Source organism: Actinia tenebrosa, unplaced genomic scaffold (assembly GCF_029948245.1).
Source record: "Actinia tenebrosa isolate PJP-AT-01 unplaced genomic scaffold, QUT_ActTen_1.0 PGA_scaffold16__25_contigs__length_10494907, whole genome shotgun sequence".
Classification (NCBI taxonomy): domain Eukaryota; kingdom Metazoa; phylum Cnidaria; class Anthozoa; order Actiniaria; family Actiniidae; genus Actinia; species Actinia tenebrosa.
Genome location: NW_028292576.1, coordinates 1,928,447 through 1,943,394, shown reverse-complemented (window position 1 = coordinate 1,943,394; position 14,948 = coordinate 1,928,447). Strand labels below are relative to the sequence as shown.

The 14,948-nt window shown below is 36.5% G+C and overlaps 1 protein-coding gene across 1 annotated transcript; it reads left to right on the top strand.

Moving 5' to 3' along the window:
• Positions 1–3,092: 3,092 nt before the first annotated feature.
• LOC148910544 (putative protein 2) lies at positions 3,093–10,339 on the top strand. The gene is made up of 5 exons (XM_089031328.1): positions 3,093–3,307; positions 4,871–4,965; positions 7,675–7,762; positions 8,176–8,286; positions 9,339–10,339. The coding sequence occupies exons 1-5, from the start codon at positions 3,233–3,235 to the stop codon at positions 9,477–9,479; spliced, it is 510 nt and encodes a 169-aa protein (XP_088887454.1). The 5' UTR covers positions 3,093–3,232; the 3' UTR covers positions 9,480–10,339.
• Positions 10,340–14,948: the final 4,609 nt, after the last annotated feature.

Below are 14,948 nucleotides of genomic sequence, written 5' to 3'. Positions count from 1 at the left end.
ACAAATGCATGAGTAACCCGGGGGGGGGGGGGGGGGTACTACCACCCCAACTTGGGTAGGGGTGTGCCGCCAGGACCTCAAAAGCCTGACCCTATCCCAGACCTAAGATTTTGATTTTACATACCCTACCCCAGACTAAAACTAAGAATTGTACACCCTATCCCAGACTAAAAGACGGGTTATATTCAATAGATTCCAATCAATATTTACTAACGTTTTCATTGTTACCCTATCCCAGGCTAAGACGACCAAATCTTAACCCTATCCCAGACAAAAATGGTACCCTATCCCACACAAAATGTCAAAAAATGATACCCTACCCCAGACCCAAAAGCCCAAAAACCATACCCTATAGGGCGGTACATACCCGTATACCCGTGACGTGGATTAGCTGTAAATTAAATTATTTCCATGGTGAAAATTCAGTTGGCAATAGGATTCTGCACTTCATGCCCATAAAGAATTGATCTACCCTAAGTGCTGGGAAAAAATAAAGCCACAATAAAAACAATATTAATTATCATACATTTTAATCACTTTCTCATTTCTAATTGGCCGAGAGCCATGATATCATGAAACTCAATATGATAAATGTATGTCTGTAGGTTTTCCACAATTAAAATGATTATCATGTCAAGACTCACTCAAGGTCACAATTGAATCCAGTATTCTTATTAGTTTAAAAACGTTTGAACCGAGTTAACCTACGGCCTCGGTATACACCTATTTTTAAAATGTAATATATTCACAGCCGAACAATGAATTTCGATTTCGATTAGAATATGAATGAACTTTGAGTTAGAAATGTGATTTTTCATATTTTAGCTGCCGAAAACCCTAAAGCACAAAAATTTGGTTTAGTCTCAGATCGCTCATTGCAGATATCGGAGATAGGTGTACGAACACTAGCCTCCTCCGCAGGCGTCTTTCGTCTTTTTCTTTTTTGTTGAATTGGGATTCCTGTGTCGCGAATTGGGATTCCTATCGAAAAGGAGAGAAGAGACGAGAGAGATGCATGCGGAGGAGGCTATATAAACACGGCCTTGGTCTTGATTAGTTTGTGCTGAGTTTTTGTGGCCTTGTATCGTTTCTGGCTTGGATAGAATACTTGGCATAACTGTTTCAAGGCTATAATCTTTGGACTTCTTGTCGACAATTGTCAGCTATATGCCTGACTATATGCCTTTGCATTTAAGCTCAGTTTTGGTTCGATGCTTCCTTTCAGACTTGAGTTCGCCTCCTGCTAGCTTTAATACTCGATTGGTTAACTCAGGTATAGACTTGCCCCATGTTGACCTCTCTTGTCTCTTTTGTTATTATCATCCTCCTCCTCATCATCATCATTATTACGGCATCTTTATTTTTCTCTCTCTAGCATTTCAATTCAAAATAACTAGCGGGACGAGCCTAGGCTTTGTTACAGTGTAGCGTTATTGCCTTATAATTCTTTCTTAGGTTGTGTAATTATAAAATGTCTTAACAATGTCCACGTTCAGACTGGCGATCCATTTCTGGCACCTCTGGTATTAGAAACGACGTTTCTCTGTCGTTCTGAGTAACTGTCTCTAGCTCGTCTTTTAGTTTCTCATGATATCCCCCAAGGACGTCAAATACGACATTGATTTGCTTTACGGTAGCGCTTTTGTAGATGTCTTTGATTCCAGCTAGCAGCCTTGTGTACTTATCAACTTATTGACTTATCCTGCTTATAGCTGTCTTTTCTTTTCTCCAACTTGGCTTACTGTTCGTTCAAATAATGTCCATGTGTTTGTTTCTTTATCCAGCACGGCCATATCGATTCTGTTTGCTCGATTCTCAGGTCGTTTCTCTAGGTGAAATGGTTCGTCCCAAATCATCTTAGTTGCTTTGTGGTTTTCTAGTACTGAAGATGGTAGTTTTTGATGATACCATGGTTTCCCGTTGTCGCTTTCTTGAAAATCGTATTTATGCAGCAGACAGACGTATTTACAATAAAGAAGGCATAGTTCTCTGTAGGTTGTGGCCACGGTACCCGGTGTAATAGAGCTCCCCTCGGTGGTTCGTTTTGCGCATCAGCTTGTATAGGTTTTCCCGAATGGCATCAGCAAGAGGGGATCTCTGTGGTTGATTCATCATTAACGATGAATTAAACAGGGCAGGAGATAACTGCATAGTTCGTATCGAAACAGGGCTTCCAGTTCACGTGAGTCTTTGCATGCGAGAATAATGCCTTGAAAAAGGAACTGTGGATCAATCTTGACATGCTCACTGTCAATCTTGACCGCTATTAAATCTTGTTGCTAGAGTTACTGATTGGCGTCACGCTTATAAAACGTGTAGTCTGTAGGCAAATTTTCCATTCATCGACGACAGGATCTTCTCCCCTGTGCCTTTTGCTGTGTCGACGTTTACAGAGCTGTCTGCATTAACACCGCTAATGATATTTCTCAGACTGGATTTGAAACGTCGAACGGAGTTCTCTCTGAAAAGACAGTTTAGTATAGACAAGATCTCCTTCATGTTGCACTCTTTTTACTTGAATTTGTCATGTCCTTATTTTGTTCACCTGAGTAACACATTAACTGTAAAACTATATTAATCATAGGTCGAAAAAACCGGTTCGTTTCTCCCCCAGCATTTTGAGTAGTAGCTGCGAGTTCACCCACAGTTCACAGTCACCACGAGTTCACGTGAAGCTTTGGAATTGCGGTGAAATGAGCAAACATTTTATGCTCTACTTTATTCATTTTGCTTAACCATTCTTTCTTTTATTGTTGAACGTAGGATAGAATTTTTATTTCATAAGAAAAAGAATCATAATCGATCAAACTATATCTATTTATAGTCATCTAGTATTATCATAACGCCTTCAAACTTACGAATTGCAGAGCATTATTTATTTTCATTTATTAATTAATTAAAGTACAACCACGAAAAAATATTCTTATCCTTAAAAATATTCATATTAAAGTTTATACATAACATTGTCAAAAGCTTTTTCAAAATTTATTGTTTATATATATTTATATATTTATATAAGTACACTTGTCGAGCCTCGTTTCCATGATCGTCTTCATAGTCGCAAATGTGTGTTTCCAGTCTACCGCGTTTATTCGCTCGTTGCAAGATGGCGGAGGAAGGTCTGTGGACTGATGGAAGTGAGAGTTGAAACTTCAAAGTATATTATACGAAATTGTTCTCTTTTTGCTTCCATAAGGGGAAAAAAATAAGTAGTAATCTCTAGAGTTAAAAAATGCGTTGGATGCTTATGTTAGTGGTAGTCTTCTTGCACATAAATACTATACAATCGGAGAGTTCTTCAAGTCAGGTTAGTATTAACTTTATACTAACGTATTAAAAAAGACTAGAATATAAACTTAATATAACTGATTCTATAAAAATCCTTTACAAAGAAAAAATAACTTCAAGAGACTGTAACACGTTGAAGTTTCTCGCTGAAGCTACAGTCTGTCTGTGATGGGCACCCCCTTTGATGGAGTTAATATAAATAAATGTAGATATAGATGTAGATGTAGAAGCTCCTTGAGGAGTGGTGTGATAAAATATTTAGTCCTACTTTTGAAACGTTCTTTCCAGCAAACACAGTAGGCTCACGAAGCTAGACAGTCACAGATACACGATACAAGATAAACTTCGATTTTTTCTTCAATAAACGCCCCCATTTGTCACATTCCTGGCGGGGTAAAGAAATTGACTGTGAAATATTTCTTCATTTGAAGGTTGCATGTTTAAGTTGTAAAGGTTCATGCATTATACGTGTACTTCAAATATGTTACTGACTGTGACGTTACCCCGGCCAGGCTCCATTAAGCTTAAATATACAAATTTTCACTGGTTTACAGTCAAAAAGTATTTTAAATGAATCATCTTAATTTAAACTTAAAGTTTCCACAATGAATGTTCATTGTAAATTTGATGTCTCATAATGGCTAGTGTTTAGTACTAAAAATTAAAAAAATACATTCAAAAGCCTTGTGTGACATCACAGTCACCAACAAGATGGAAGTACAAGACACTCTTGGTGCTCGCACTGGCTTGCTTAATGTGCTGGTATGCTGGAGCTAATTTAACATCTAATCTTTGTTATGCACTGCTGTTTGGAAAGACAAGAGAAAGATGAGAGAAAGGACTTGTTAGGAACTAGCAAACAAAATTTACTTCATTGGAAAGCTTAGGTTCAAGTAGAAAAGAATATCGTATTTCTGGTGTTGCGAAGATGGCAAAAAGATTTAAGAGATAACTGACATGAAGTGGAATGACGCCGAAGTTAATATTTGTATCACAGGTCAAGTACATGTACCACCAAAATGACTTCCCTTAATTTCAGTTCTAGATAACTTCTGAAAACAAAATTGACTTCATTGGAAAGCTTAGGTTCAAGAAAAAAAGAAAATCATATATCCAGTGTTGCAAAATAAGTTAGAAAAACTGATTTTAGTGATAGCTTACATGAAGTGAAATGGAGCTGAGTTAATTTTTGTATCACAGATTGAGTACCACCAAAATGACTTTTCTTAATTTCTGTTCTAGTATACTTTTGGAAACAAAATTGACTCCATTTGAAAGCTTAGATTAAGTAAAAATTAAAACTAAAGGTTTATAGAAAAGCTTCCTCTTGCCCTATCAGCAATTAAAATTAATATTAACAAAGCATAAATGGAATAAGAGTATGAGCATATTCCGCGTTGTCTTAATTATAGTGACTAGCCGCCATTTTGATTACCATGAGATACATATTATGAAATACAGTGGAGACCGGGTATTAGGAACTGTTTATTTGACAATTAATCCTTTGTACGCTTCAAGAGGAGATCACATGGTCCATCATTGTCCATACCTTAGTAACTCATAATCTTTTGATATTTTGCAGGCATCCTACTCAGATGTTCGTTGTAAATGTGTGTGTCCAAAAGGAAATAGTACAGAAAGAAATGTTTTTGTTGCAACAGTTGAACCTGAGCAATGGTGAGCTCTATTTGTAAATAACATGGTTTCGAGTTCATTTTGGGATTATTAGCACGACCTACTGTCTCATGCAATTTCAACTCTTTGAAAAACACCCAAGTGCAAATTATCCCAAATTGAACTCGAAATCATGTTATTACTTAATAACATACATGAAAAAATTACAAAAGAAAGAGACAAAAATATGTTTGAAATATTTAACACATAATATTTTATGGAATTCATTCGTTTACAGCCAACTATATTCAAAGATTTTGATTTTGATTTTGGTTTCAAATACATGTACATCATGTAATTCAAAGAGTATTCTGCTATTTTGCTAAATTTGGCTATATATGTTGATTATGAAAAAGTTTTTTTTGCTGTAAAGTAAATCTGAATCACTATGAATGAAGACATTTGGATTGGCCGACTTTGCAGCTAACTGAAGTTGTATACATTTAAAAAAAGTTATACCTGACTCAGCTCAGTTTTGGGATCTTGTAGACCAAATTATTGTGTAAGCACTTACCACATCATGTTTAATTGTCATACTCCTAGTCTTTTTCGTTTCTGTTTTAGTTTTTTGCTTTATACTTTGGCAAAGAATCCCTAGAGTATTTTCTTTAGATCGGCTGGCTCATTTTCCTCAATTCATGTCATGGTTTATTATCTTCTCACTATTTCTTCCATGTATTCAGGAAACTCTCTTAGACCAATTCTTGCATATTTCTGCTCTCTACCACTAATGTCAGCTGAAAACCTTTGAATTGTTAAGAAGTTTCCTTGAAACTTTTGTTATGTTTTCAATGATGGTAGTTTTCTTTTCTCCTTTTTTGCTTGGGTATACTTCTTCCAACGTGCATTTGACGCCATGTTTACTACTATCATCACAAAAGAACCCAGGACCTCTCATCCACGTGGCAGTCCTCGGCCAAGGATTTAAATTATTTTTGTTTTGCGGGGTTTTTTTTCTTAACTTTCAGCGAAATAAAATGAGTTACAGTAAATAAAATGGATTAAAATTAAAAGATCAAATAAATGGAATTTAAACAAAGTGAAAACAAAATATAATTGAAATAAAACAAGTTGAAATAAAACGTAAATTTAGATGAAATGAAATACAAAAGAAAATAAAAATAAAACGAAATGGAAATAGTAATAAAATGCAAATAAGAACGAAATAAATTGTCAAAAATTTTCACTTGAATTATAATATTCACATGGCAGTTCTCGGCCACCATAGGGGTCAAACAGCAAAATAAATTAAATCTAGAGCCCCATGTGAAAGTGGGTGCTTTTTAATTCATATTACATAATAGACCACTTCACAATGTGGTGGCCATCTTGAATCACAAGGTATTATGGGTTAGGCTTTATGAATTTGCAATGTCCCCTGTGATTGGTTAGGTTAGGGGCAGGGTTGGAAAAAGGTCATTGTTTTTCTACACATGTGCGTACTCCAATAGGATCACATCTTGCAAATTCGTGAAGGACGACCTGGTATTATGGGTTGACCAGGAAGCAAATAGACAAAGCTTTGTTACAATAATAGTGTTGATTCACATTTACTGTTCAATAACGAGACAATTTGATGAATCGAGATGAATTTGAAAAATGGTCAGTTCTACAACTGAGACAATTTCTCAGACTTATTCACACTCGTTCAAGTTCCTGTCATTACTTTGAAAATGGCAGATAACTGCACTGGTTAATAAAACTGGGGGGCAAGGGGTGGGTGCAATGTGGCCTCTTCTAAAACAGTGAAAAGATACAAGTACATGTATTTATCTGTCTAGAAATCAATTTTTGACTTAAAAATTATTGTCATTGGTGAAATATCCACAAATTAGTCATCTTGGCTGAGTTGTGTGTCTAAGGCCTAGGGCAATCGTCGGACTTTCCATGCACCAAACTTAATTACATCAAAGAATGCCACCTTATCACCTGATATCCATTTTTTTTAATGAGTTGGGTGCATGGAAAGTTTGACGTTTCCACTAGGCCTATAATTCCTAAAGCTTGAAGTCAGTCAATCAGTCGCTGAATTTGATCACTTTCCGCTAATTTTTTGCAGAATTCAGTCTTAAACAACGATTTAGTTCAACCCTCCCATCTCCCCTTTCGCTTGCTCTTTATGCTCTCCCTTCACCTCTTCAAATTTGCATACCCTATAACTTAACTTCAAATTCAGCCCTGATCTCTCCTCTTAATATCAGTGCTGTCCCTAATTTTACAAACATAGGTTTGCCAACAAAATTCAAATCCTACATCAAACAATAGAAATAGGGCATGGTTGGTGTTTACATTGTAAGGCAAACAGTAGAAGATGCTAAATGTGGAACTTTGACCAACCACGCACACCTCACACATTGATTAAAATTAATCACAGTGATGAGATTCATTTTCATGATTGAAACTTAATTCAGTTAGTGTTATTTTAGTTGACAAATTTTACTCAACCCACCCCCACAGGAAAATAAAATTTGTCCATTTTCTAGTGCTCCCTAACTTTTTTTCCAGTGGTACTCCTTGTAATTAATGATTCTTAAATCTATAACAACCTGTGTACTAATTTAGGTAAATCTGTAATGATTTCATAGACTACTGTAGAACCTGTATTACATGGTAAGCAGACAAGTCCAAAGGATGACTGCTTAATACAGGTTCAATTGTATTTAAGGTACTAAACTCAATTAAACGAACCGAAACATTTTGGTTTTTCCTCAGCAATTGTCAGCACATTGTCAAACGCGAAGAAAACTTCTGCCTTAGGTGTCAATGCATGTATGAGGCCAGGAACACTATACTTATAAAGGTGCAAAATATCATACTTTCTTATGTTTTACTTTATGGTTTTTATATGTATATTTATTGGTGCTGTCTGTGTATCTTTTTAAAATTACTTTCATTTTATTGTATTATGCCCAACATCGTTGGACCCATCTTGTTGAGAGAATCGGTGTTGTTGTGAGGTTTGACAACACTTCAAACTTTGATATTTTACAAGAGCCAACATTTTGTGACTTTTGGTCATAGCTCTGACCTACAGTGTTGCTTGTATCTAAACAATGTTGTACTTATTCCATGGAGAATGCGTACAAACATTAAAATGGGTACATCAGTTTTTGTTTTTTGTTTGCCTATTGTTTGTTTATTTATTTTTAGATCAGGAAATATAGCTAATCTTCTGTAATCATTTCTTTTAATACTTATGATATTAATTCATAGGTGGTGATTATATTCATTATTGTGTTGTTGGTTTGTCTGACTGTATATGCCATTTATCTGCTCGTCGACTCTAAAATGTCTCCAGTGGAAATCAGTGTTTCTTCAGATGAGGTACATGTAAGAGCATGTTGTATACGATACACAGTATGTTTAAAAGACAATAAAAGTATATCATTTTCTCCGCTAAAACAGCCCTTCACATTATAAGCGCGGTTAAGTTATTGCAGCAAAAAAATTCCGAGACGGAAATTTAGACGAGATTTAGCTGTGGGAATAAAATTCTATTCTAAGAGAAACGTCTCCGAGGGGGGGAGGGGGGGGTTGGGGGGGCTTGGTTGGGTTAAAAATTTGTTTAGCACCGACTGGTACAGCATAACTTAGCAAATGGTTCACAAGCGCAGGTATCATATGATATGATATCATGATCATATTGATACTTGTGTTTGCGCTTGTGCTTCCGTCGCTAGCAAAGTTAATGTCTTAGAATAAGGTTTATCGAATAGCGCAGCGCGCTGATTCTAAAAATAGCTTAAAGATTTGGACAAACATTGCATTCTGTTTAACCGCTACGAGGATTGTACGAACCGATTTTATTATTTTTACTTAAAGTTACCATAAAAACCCATGTAAACTAAGATCAACTGCGATCGGCTGTGAAAATTATCTGCTGAAAGTAAACTTGTAAGTTCGTTTGTCCGAATTTCGCCTTTGTCTTCGTTTTTATGACGTCACGGCTGCGCTGCGCTATTGCAAGGATAAGTTGCGAGTTATGTTATTTTTGATCCACCCACGGAGGAGGCACGGCAATTCCTCCTTAGGAGGGGTTGCGACTTTCTACTAATCTGGCTGCCTTCTACATGGTGAAACTGGCAGACTCGTTTACCCATTTACTGTGCGGATACTCCAACCTGGACCACTTCGATAAACTAGTATCCTTAAACTAATCAAATTGCGACATATTTTCAAAACCAGCCAATGAGATAGCGCATTGATATAATAAGAGGAAACACTGACACGAGTAAACAACGTCTGCGCATGCTTTAAATCCGTATGCAAATTAGTGAAAACGTCTTCATACGTAGTGTAAAATTATGTAAATCTGACTTTCAAACATGCTTAAGTTTTTTGAATTCATTTGTTGATTCATGATTTTTTAATCGCAGATGCAGGAGAGACTGACAGCACGAACAAGAGGCGCTAGGAATTTCAGTGTCAGGGCTTTTGATCGCAGGCATGCAAGATGGAAACAACAAGTAGCAGCACAGAGGAGGCATATTTATGATACTCGAACAATGCTCAGTTAAAGCGTTACATTAGCGTGGTTAAAGACACACATTTACTTACTCAATTGGTTAGGAGCACGATTGGTAGCAATCTGATCTGAAATAGTGACGTAGAAATGATGTCACTGCAAGACTGAGGTGTCATGAAGCCTGTGAAAATTTACCAGCGAAAAATGAAAACATGCGCGCCACTGCAATAAAAATATATAACTCGTTTATGGTGACACTGTTATCAACGTTTTTCTTTCTTTTGATGGCCTGGAAATCAACAATTTTATCAGGAAAATCGACACCTCAGTTTTGCAAATTTCCTCGATTCTCATTGGCTAAAAACGAATTTGGGGCCAGGAGGCAGCTCAGAATTATGTACCACTTTTTTTGTACCAATGAACATTGAATTCATTGATTGCACGAAAGTGAAAGGTAACGGTATATCCAATTGAATCGGACCAAATAATGATAAAGATAAGCCAAATCATACCAAACTGATGAACAATGTAAATGCAAGCTTACATTATCGAAATGAAAGCAATCGACACCACGATAAACTAGATATATTTTATAGGTATAACAAAAAACCTTTGCCGAACGGACCGTCAATGCTTGCCAAAATACATTTCCACCAGAAAAAGGAAAAGAATGATTGACAGCCTAAATCAAGACATTAAAAATGCATGCAGTTGCAGTGAAAAGCATTCAATGAATAAATAGGCATTTCCTTTCCAGCATTGTTTTACAAAGAGTAAAATGAAAAGGAATGCCCTATGAAATTGACAGCGATAAGTCAGTTAGTGAAAAAGGGATTCCAATGAAATCAAATTTTGTTTATAAAAAGCTAGAAGCTTAACGAAATGTAATAAAGAATTTACGGTTAAATGTCACATCGGTCTCTGTTCTTCTTAATGACAAAATATTTTCCTTTCGTCCTTCCCTCCCCAGCCCCCTCCCACAGGGACTTTTGACTAGTAAACAATCTACCTCGGCCAATCAGAGTCTCATTTTTATTCTTTAATCAATCCAGCTATCGATATATTTTCCCCTGTTAAGAAAGTCAAAGTCTCAAGTAATGACACAACGTTTGTCAGTTCTCTAGTGAAACATCTGACATTGGAAAGGGAATGCTTGATGAGGCTAATGCTCTTCAACCGAGAATCAACCACCTTATATTAGAAAACCAGATTAGTGCAATTAAAACTACGAATGATCAATGTGGTAGCTCATCACTCATCAAGAAAATGGTGGAAAACTGGATAAGATTATAGGGACAGCATCTAAGGAGGTGCCTTTGTCTAGTATCTTCAATCTGAATGAAGTTAACATATTTTCAACATATCAACACTGACTGTCACTATGAACTGCCCTCTATCAAGACTATATTGGTGATAATACTAATATTCCTACTATTGATGAACTCACTACTCTAAAGTTCCTATCGAGTGTAAAGAAAACAGCAGCTGGACCTGACGGAATTAAACATTGGTTCTGGAAAGATTTTAATCTTGAGCTTGCTCCTGCAATACCCTACCTGTTCAACCTGTCTATCAAGTCTCATGCTGTCCGATGCTGTCCCACTTCAATAGAAATCTGCAAACATAACACAACTCCTTAAAGAATCTCTTATCTCTAAAATGGAACAATTAAGACCTATTTCAGTTACGGGCATTATCATTAGATTATTTGAACGTATAATTTATACTAGAGAGCTTAAGCCTATAATAGAATCAGTTTTTAATGGCGATGAGTTTGCATATAGAAAGGGAAGGAATTCCACCATGGCACTTTTGTTATGCCAACATATGTGGTTGAAATGGGTTGACGGTCAAGCTGATAGTGTAAGGGTTTTTGCTTTCGATTTTTATAAAGCTTTCGACCATGTTAATCATGCTTTTCTTTTTAACAAGCTTAGTCAGCTTCCAATTAATCCATACATTTATAACTGGTTATGGAAGTTAGTACAGGGAAACAACAAAGAATTGCTTTTTCTGATATGAAGACTAGTTTTTTACCAATAAATAGAGGCGTGCCACAAGGTACAATTGACGGGCAAACTCTATTTTCAATAATGGTGAATGATATAAAATCATATACCTTATAAGTAAAATACGCAGAGTACCTATAGATACACTTTAAATACACTAAGTACCTATAGGACCAAGTACGTATACATGTATAATGATTGTTCTTCTGAAGCGGTGGATTCCATTAAGAACTGGGCCACCGATAACAGTATTTAACAGGTGGATGATATCAAACTACTAGGTTTAATCGTAGTACAAATGACTGAGACTCTCAATTTGACAATATATTAAGTAAAGCAGGGAAAAGGATGTATATATCAAGAATCTGCAAAAGGTACGGATATGGTCAGGAGAATCTTCATTATCTTTTTAATTCACTCATAATATCACTTTTTAAATATGCTCTTCCTGTATGGGGGTGTGCAAGTCACTCAAAATATTTAGTTAATATTGACAAATTACAAAAGAGGAATGTCAAATTTGGTTATCTTAAATATGTAACACGAAATAATGAGATCATAGCAAGTTTAGATAGTGTACTATGGAATAATATTATTAAAAATCCGGGGCATCCTCTTGCACATCTACTTCCACCTGAAAAAACTAGAATTTTACGGTCAGGAATCCGAAATTATATATTACCTATGGTTAAGACTGAGCGTTACAAAAACACATCTTTATTATCATTATCATTATTATTATTATTATTATTATTATTATTATTATTATTCGACACGGACAGTGACCAAAGGACTGCTCGCAGTCTAATTTTATCAATAGTGCATAAGAAACAGTTTAAGCTCCTGAATTCTTCCCCATCATGTCATTCGGCGTCAAAGATGCGATTCAGGGAATTTGATTTAAAAATTTGTTTAGGAGGCCTTGGTTACTGTAATCGCACCGTAGATAAAGGATACATTCTTGTACCCGGCCTTATCAACAAAAAAATCTAAGGCTTTGGTAACACAAACCAGAAGACGCAGATTCTAGAATTGGTAACCTATCGAGTTGATTTTTCATGATTTTTCCGTCCGTCCGTAAATCCGTGTACACGACACAGGGATCCCGCAAAACTACTCGAAAAAGCACAGAAAACATCGCTTTGGGACAAATTTAAACCCAACAACAGAAAAAAATTCTGTAATATAGTCAAAGATGGATCTAGAAGTATTCTTCAAGAATAAAGGTGTGTATCGCGATTCTCCTATTATTTTGATCGAGAGAGAACCGTCAATATTGAAGAAATAGAAAACGCTTGCACACTCGTGCTGTGTGCAGGCTTAAAGCACAGAACCGAACCTAACCGAACCGAACCGAACCGAACCGAACCGAACCGAACCGAACCGAACCGAACCGAACCGAACCGAACCGAACCGAACCGAACCGAACCGAACCGAACCGAACCGAACCGAACCGAACCGAACCGAACCGAACCGAACCTAAACTAAGCACTCAGGAGTGTGTGCTGCAGTTTTTCTCGTGCTTAATATATTGACAATATTGGGGGAGGGCTTTTGGGGGGACCTGCCCCCCCCCCCCCCCCAAATATTGGTTCTTAGTCATTGTTTTATGGCGCATGCGTCTGCAATAAAACAAAACATCGTCATTATTACATAGAGTTAAATCTAATCATCAGTGCCCCCCAAAAGATTTTTGCAGTGCCCCCCCCCCCCCCCCCCCCAAAGCTTCCACCGCCCCTGTTTAATATGAATATCATTTTCTACGTTCGTGGCTACCCGAGTTTTTAAATCGATTTATTGTTTTTGCAATTCTTTAACTTCACACATTTGATGAGCTGTCTGGCTTCAAAGTTGCTCAGTCCACCATATCGTCTACTAATCCCCGTTATTATAACCCTATACTTAACGAAAAAATATCTTTTGTTGGTGGTTGTCTTGTCAAATAATTAACTAGTTGCCCAGGAAAATTGTTGATTAATCGGTAACGCTAATTGTGTTCATCAAAAAAAAAAAAATCAAAAGAGTGCGGCTAACTCAGCAGTGGTGTAGGGAAATTTAATTTTCAGTTATATTCATTCTGAATTTTGTACTGAATTTATTTCGTTTAATTTGCTTCCTCTAATTACCCTCTGAATTACCCCCTACGGACCGAAATCCCTGGACGATCAAGTTGATCTTTATTGAAATGATGAGTAATGAGTGCTACTAGTGGTGAATGAAGAGTGAGTGTGTGTCCCTTAAAAAAGAAGACAAATAACTGTAAAATCAAAACAAGGAGAGCTGATATAAACCACTTAGACACAACTTTTAAAATACCATTTTATAGACGCGGACGCCCGCAAAAATGACTCCACACTGATTCTTTTCCGCTTTGTGATGTTGAAAGATAATTTTTCAATATATTCAACGGTTCGTTTTCAGTCTCCTATCGACATTTTGAATGCAGTTCGTCAGGTGGTCATGCATGATCATGTGTTGCACAGGGCTGGTTAGTCTACGTTCGCCGGACTGAAGTGTCTACCTTTTCGTTTTACTACCCCGCTGCATTCTTACTGCGCTGTCATAAAAAAGAAAATTTTTTAAACATCTTAAAACTAATAATGTTTTTGTCGTATCGTTGCCGGACAACAGACCATTGAAATTGAAAAAGGAATATATTTTCAAATCAGCAAAATACTGCCCGATCGTGCTTGTTAGATTCCCGATTCCGTGATGCCGACCACTGTACACTCAATTTTTGCCATTGTTCATTTGTTCTTGGGAGTAAATCCCTTAAACCACAGATTACTCAGTAATAAAATACTGCAATTAGTAATCGTTATTTGTTCATGTGCCCTGACTGGAAAAGACCGTTATATCGAAAATAAAAAATATATTTCTTCAATATTATGACCAGGTGTGGATCCCGGATGGGGAATAAGCTAGAAATAGTGAGTCATAACGTGTAGATGCATTTTTGTACTGGGGTCGATCGGATTACCAACACAATAAACACTTCGATAATTGTTGCCTTTCTAAAGCTATTTGTCAAAGCGAAAAGGGAGCAGAACTGTTCCACTGTATATGCCATGAAATGATGAAATAATTGGTTAATCAGAGCCCGATCTCGTTCTATCATTGGACTCATCTCAAATCTTCAAATGTAAAACGGAAACACCGAAAGAGACGGGAGGAGATTGTGTGTAATTAAAAGCAATGGCCGAGGTCAGTCAACAGAAGATTAAATTCAATACAGGGATATTGGAAAAGGAATATGTTTTTCATAATCAAAAACCATACAAAATATAGTTTTTCGATAAGTTGTAAGTATTGCGTGATGGTTTGTTTGTCAGTTTTTCTAGTTAGCTTTACTAACACCCCCGCGAAGAGAACACCCTTCTGTGAGTTATTGTTTCTTAGAGGTTTTCAATATCTAAACTGCCCCAGGATGTATCTTGAAGCATAAAAGTATCACGGGTACTATAATCATACTTATTCAACAGAATTTCTTTCGTTCAAAGCTTATCAATAGT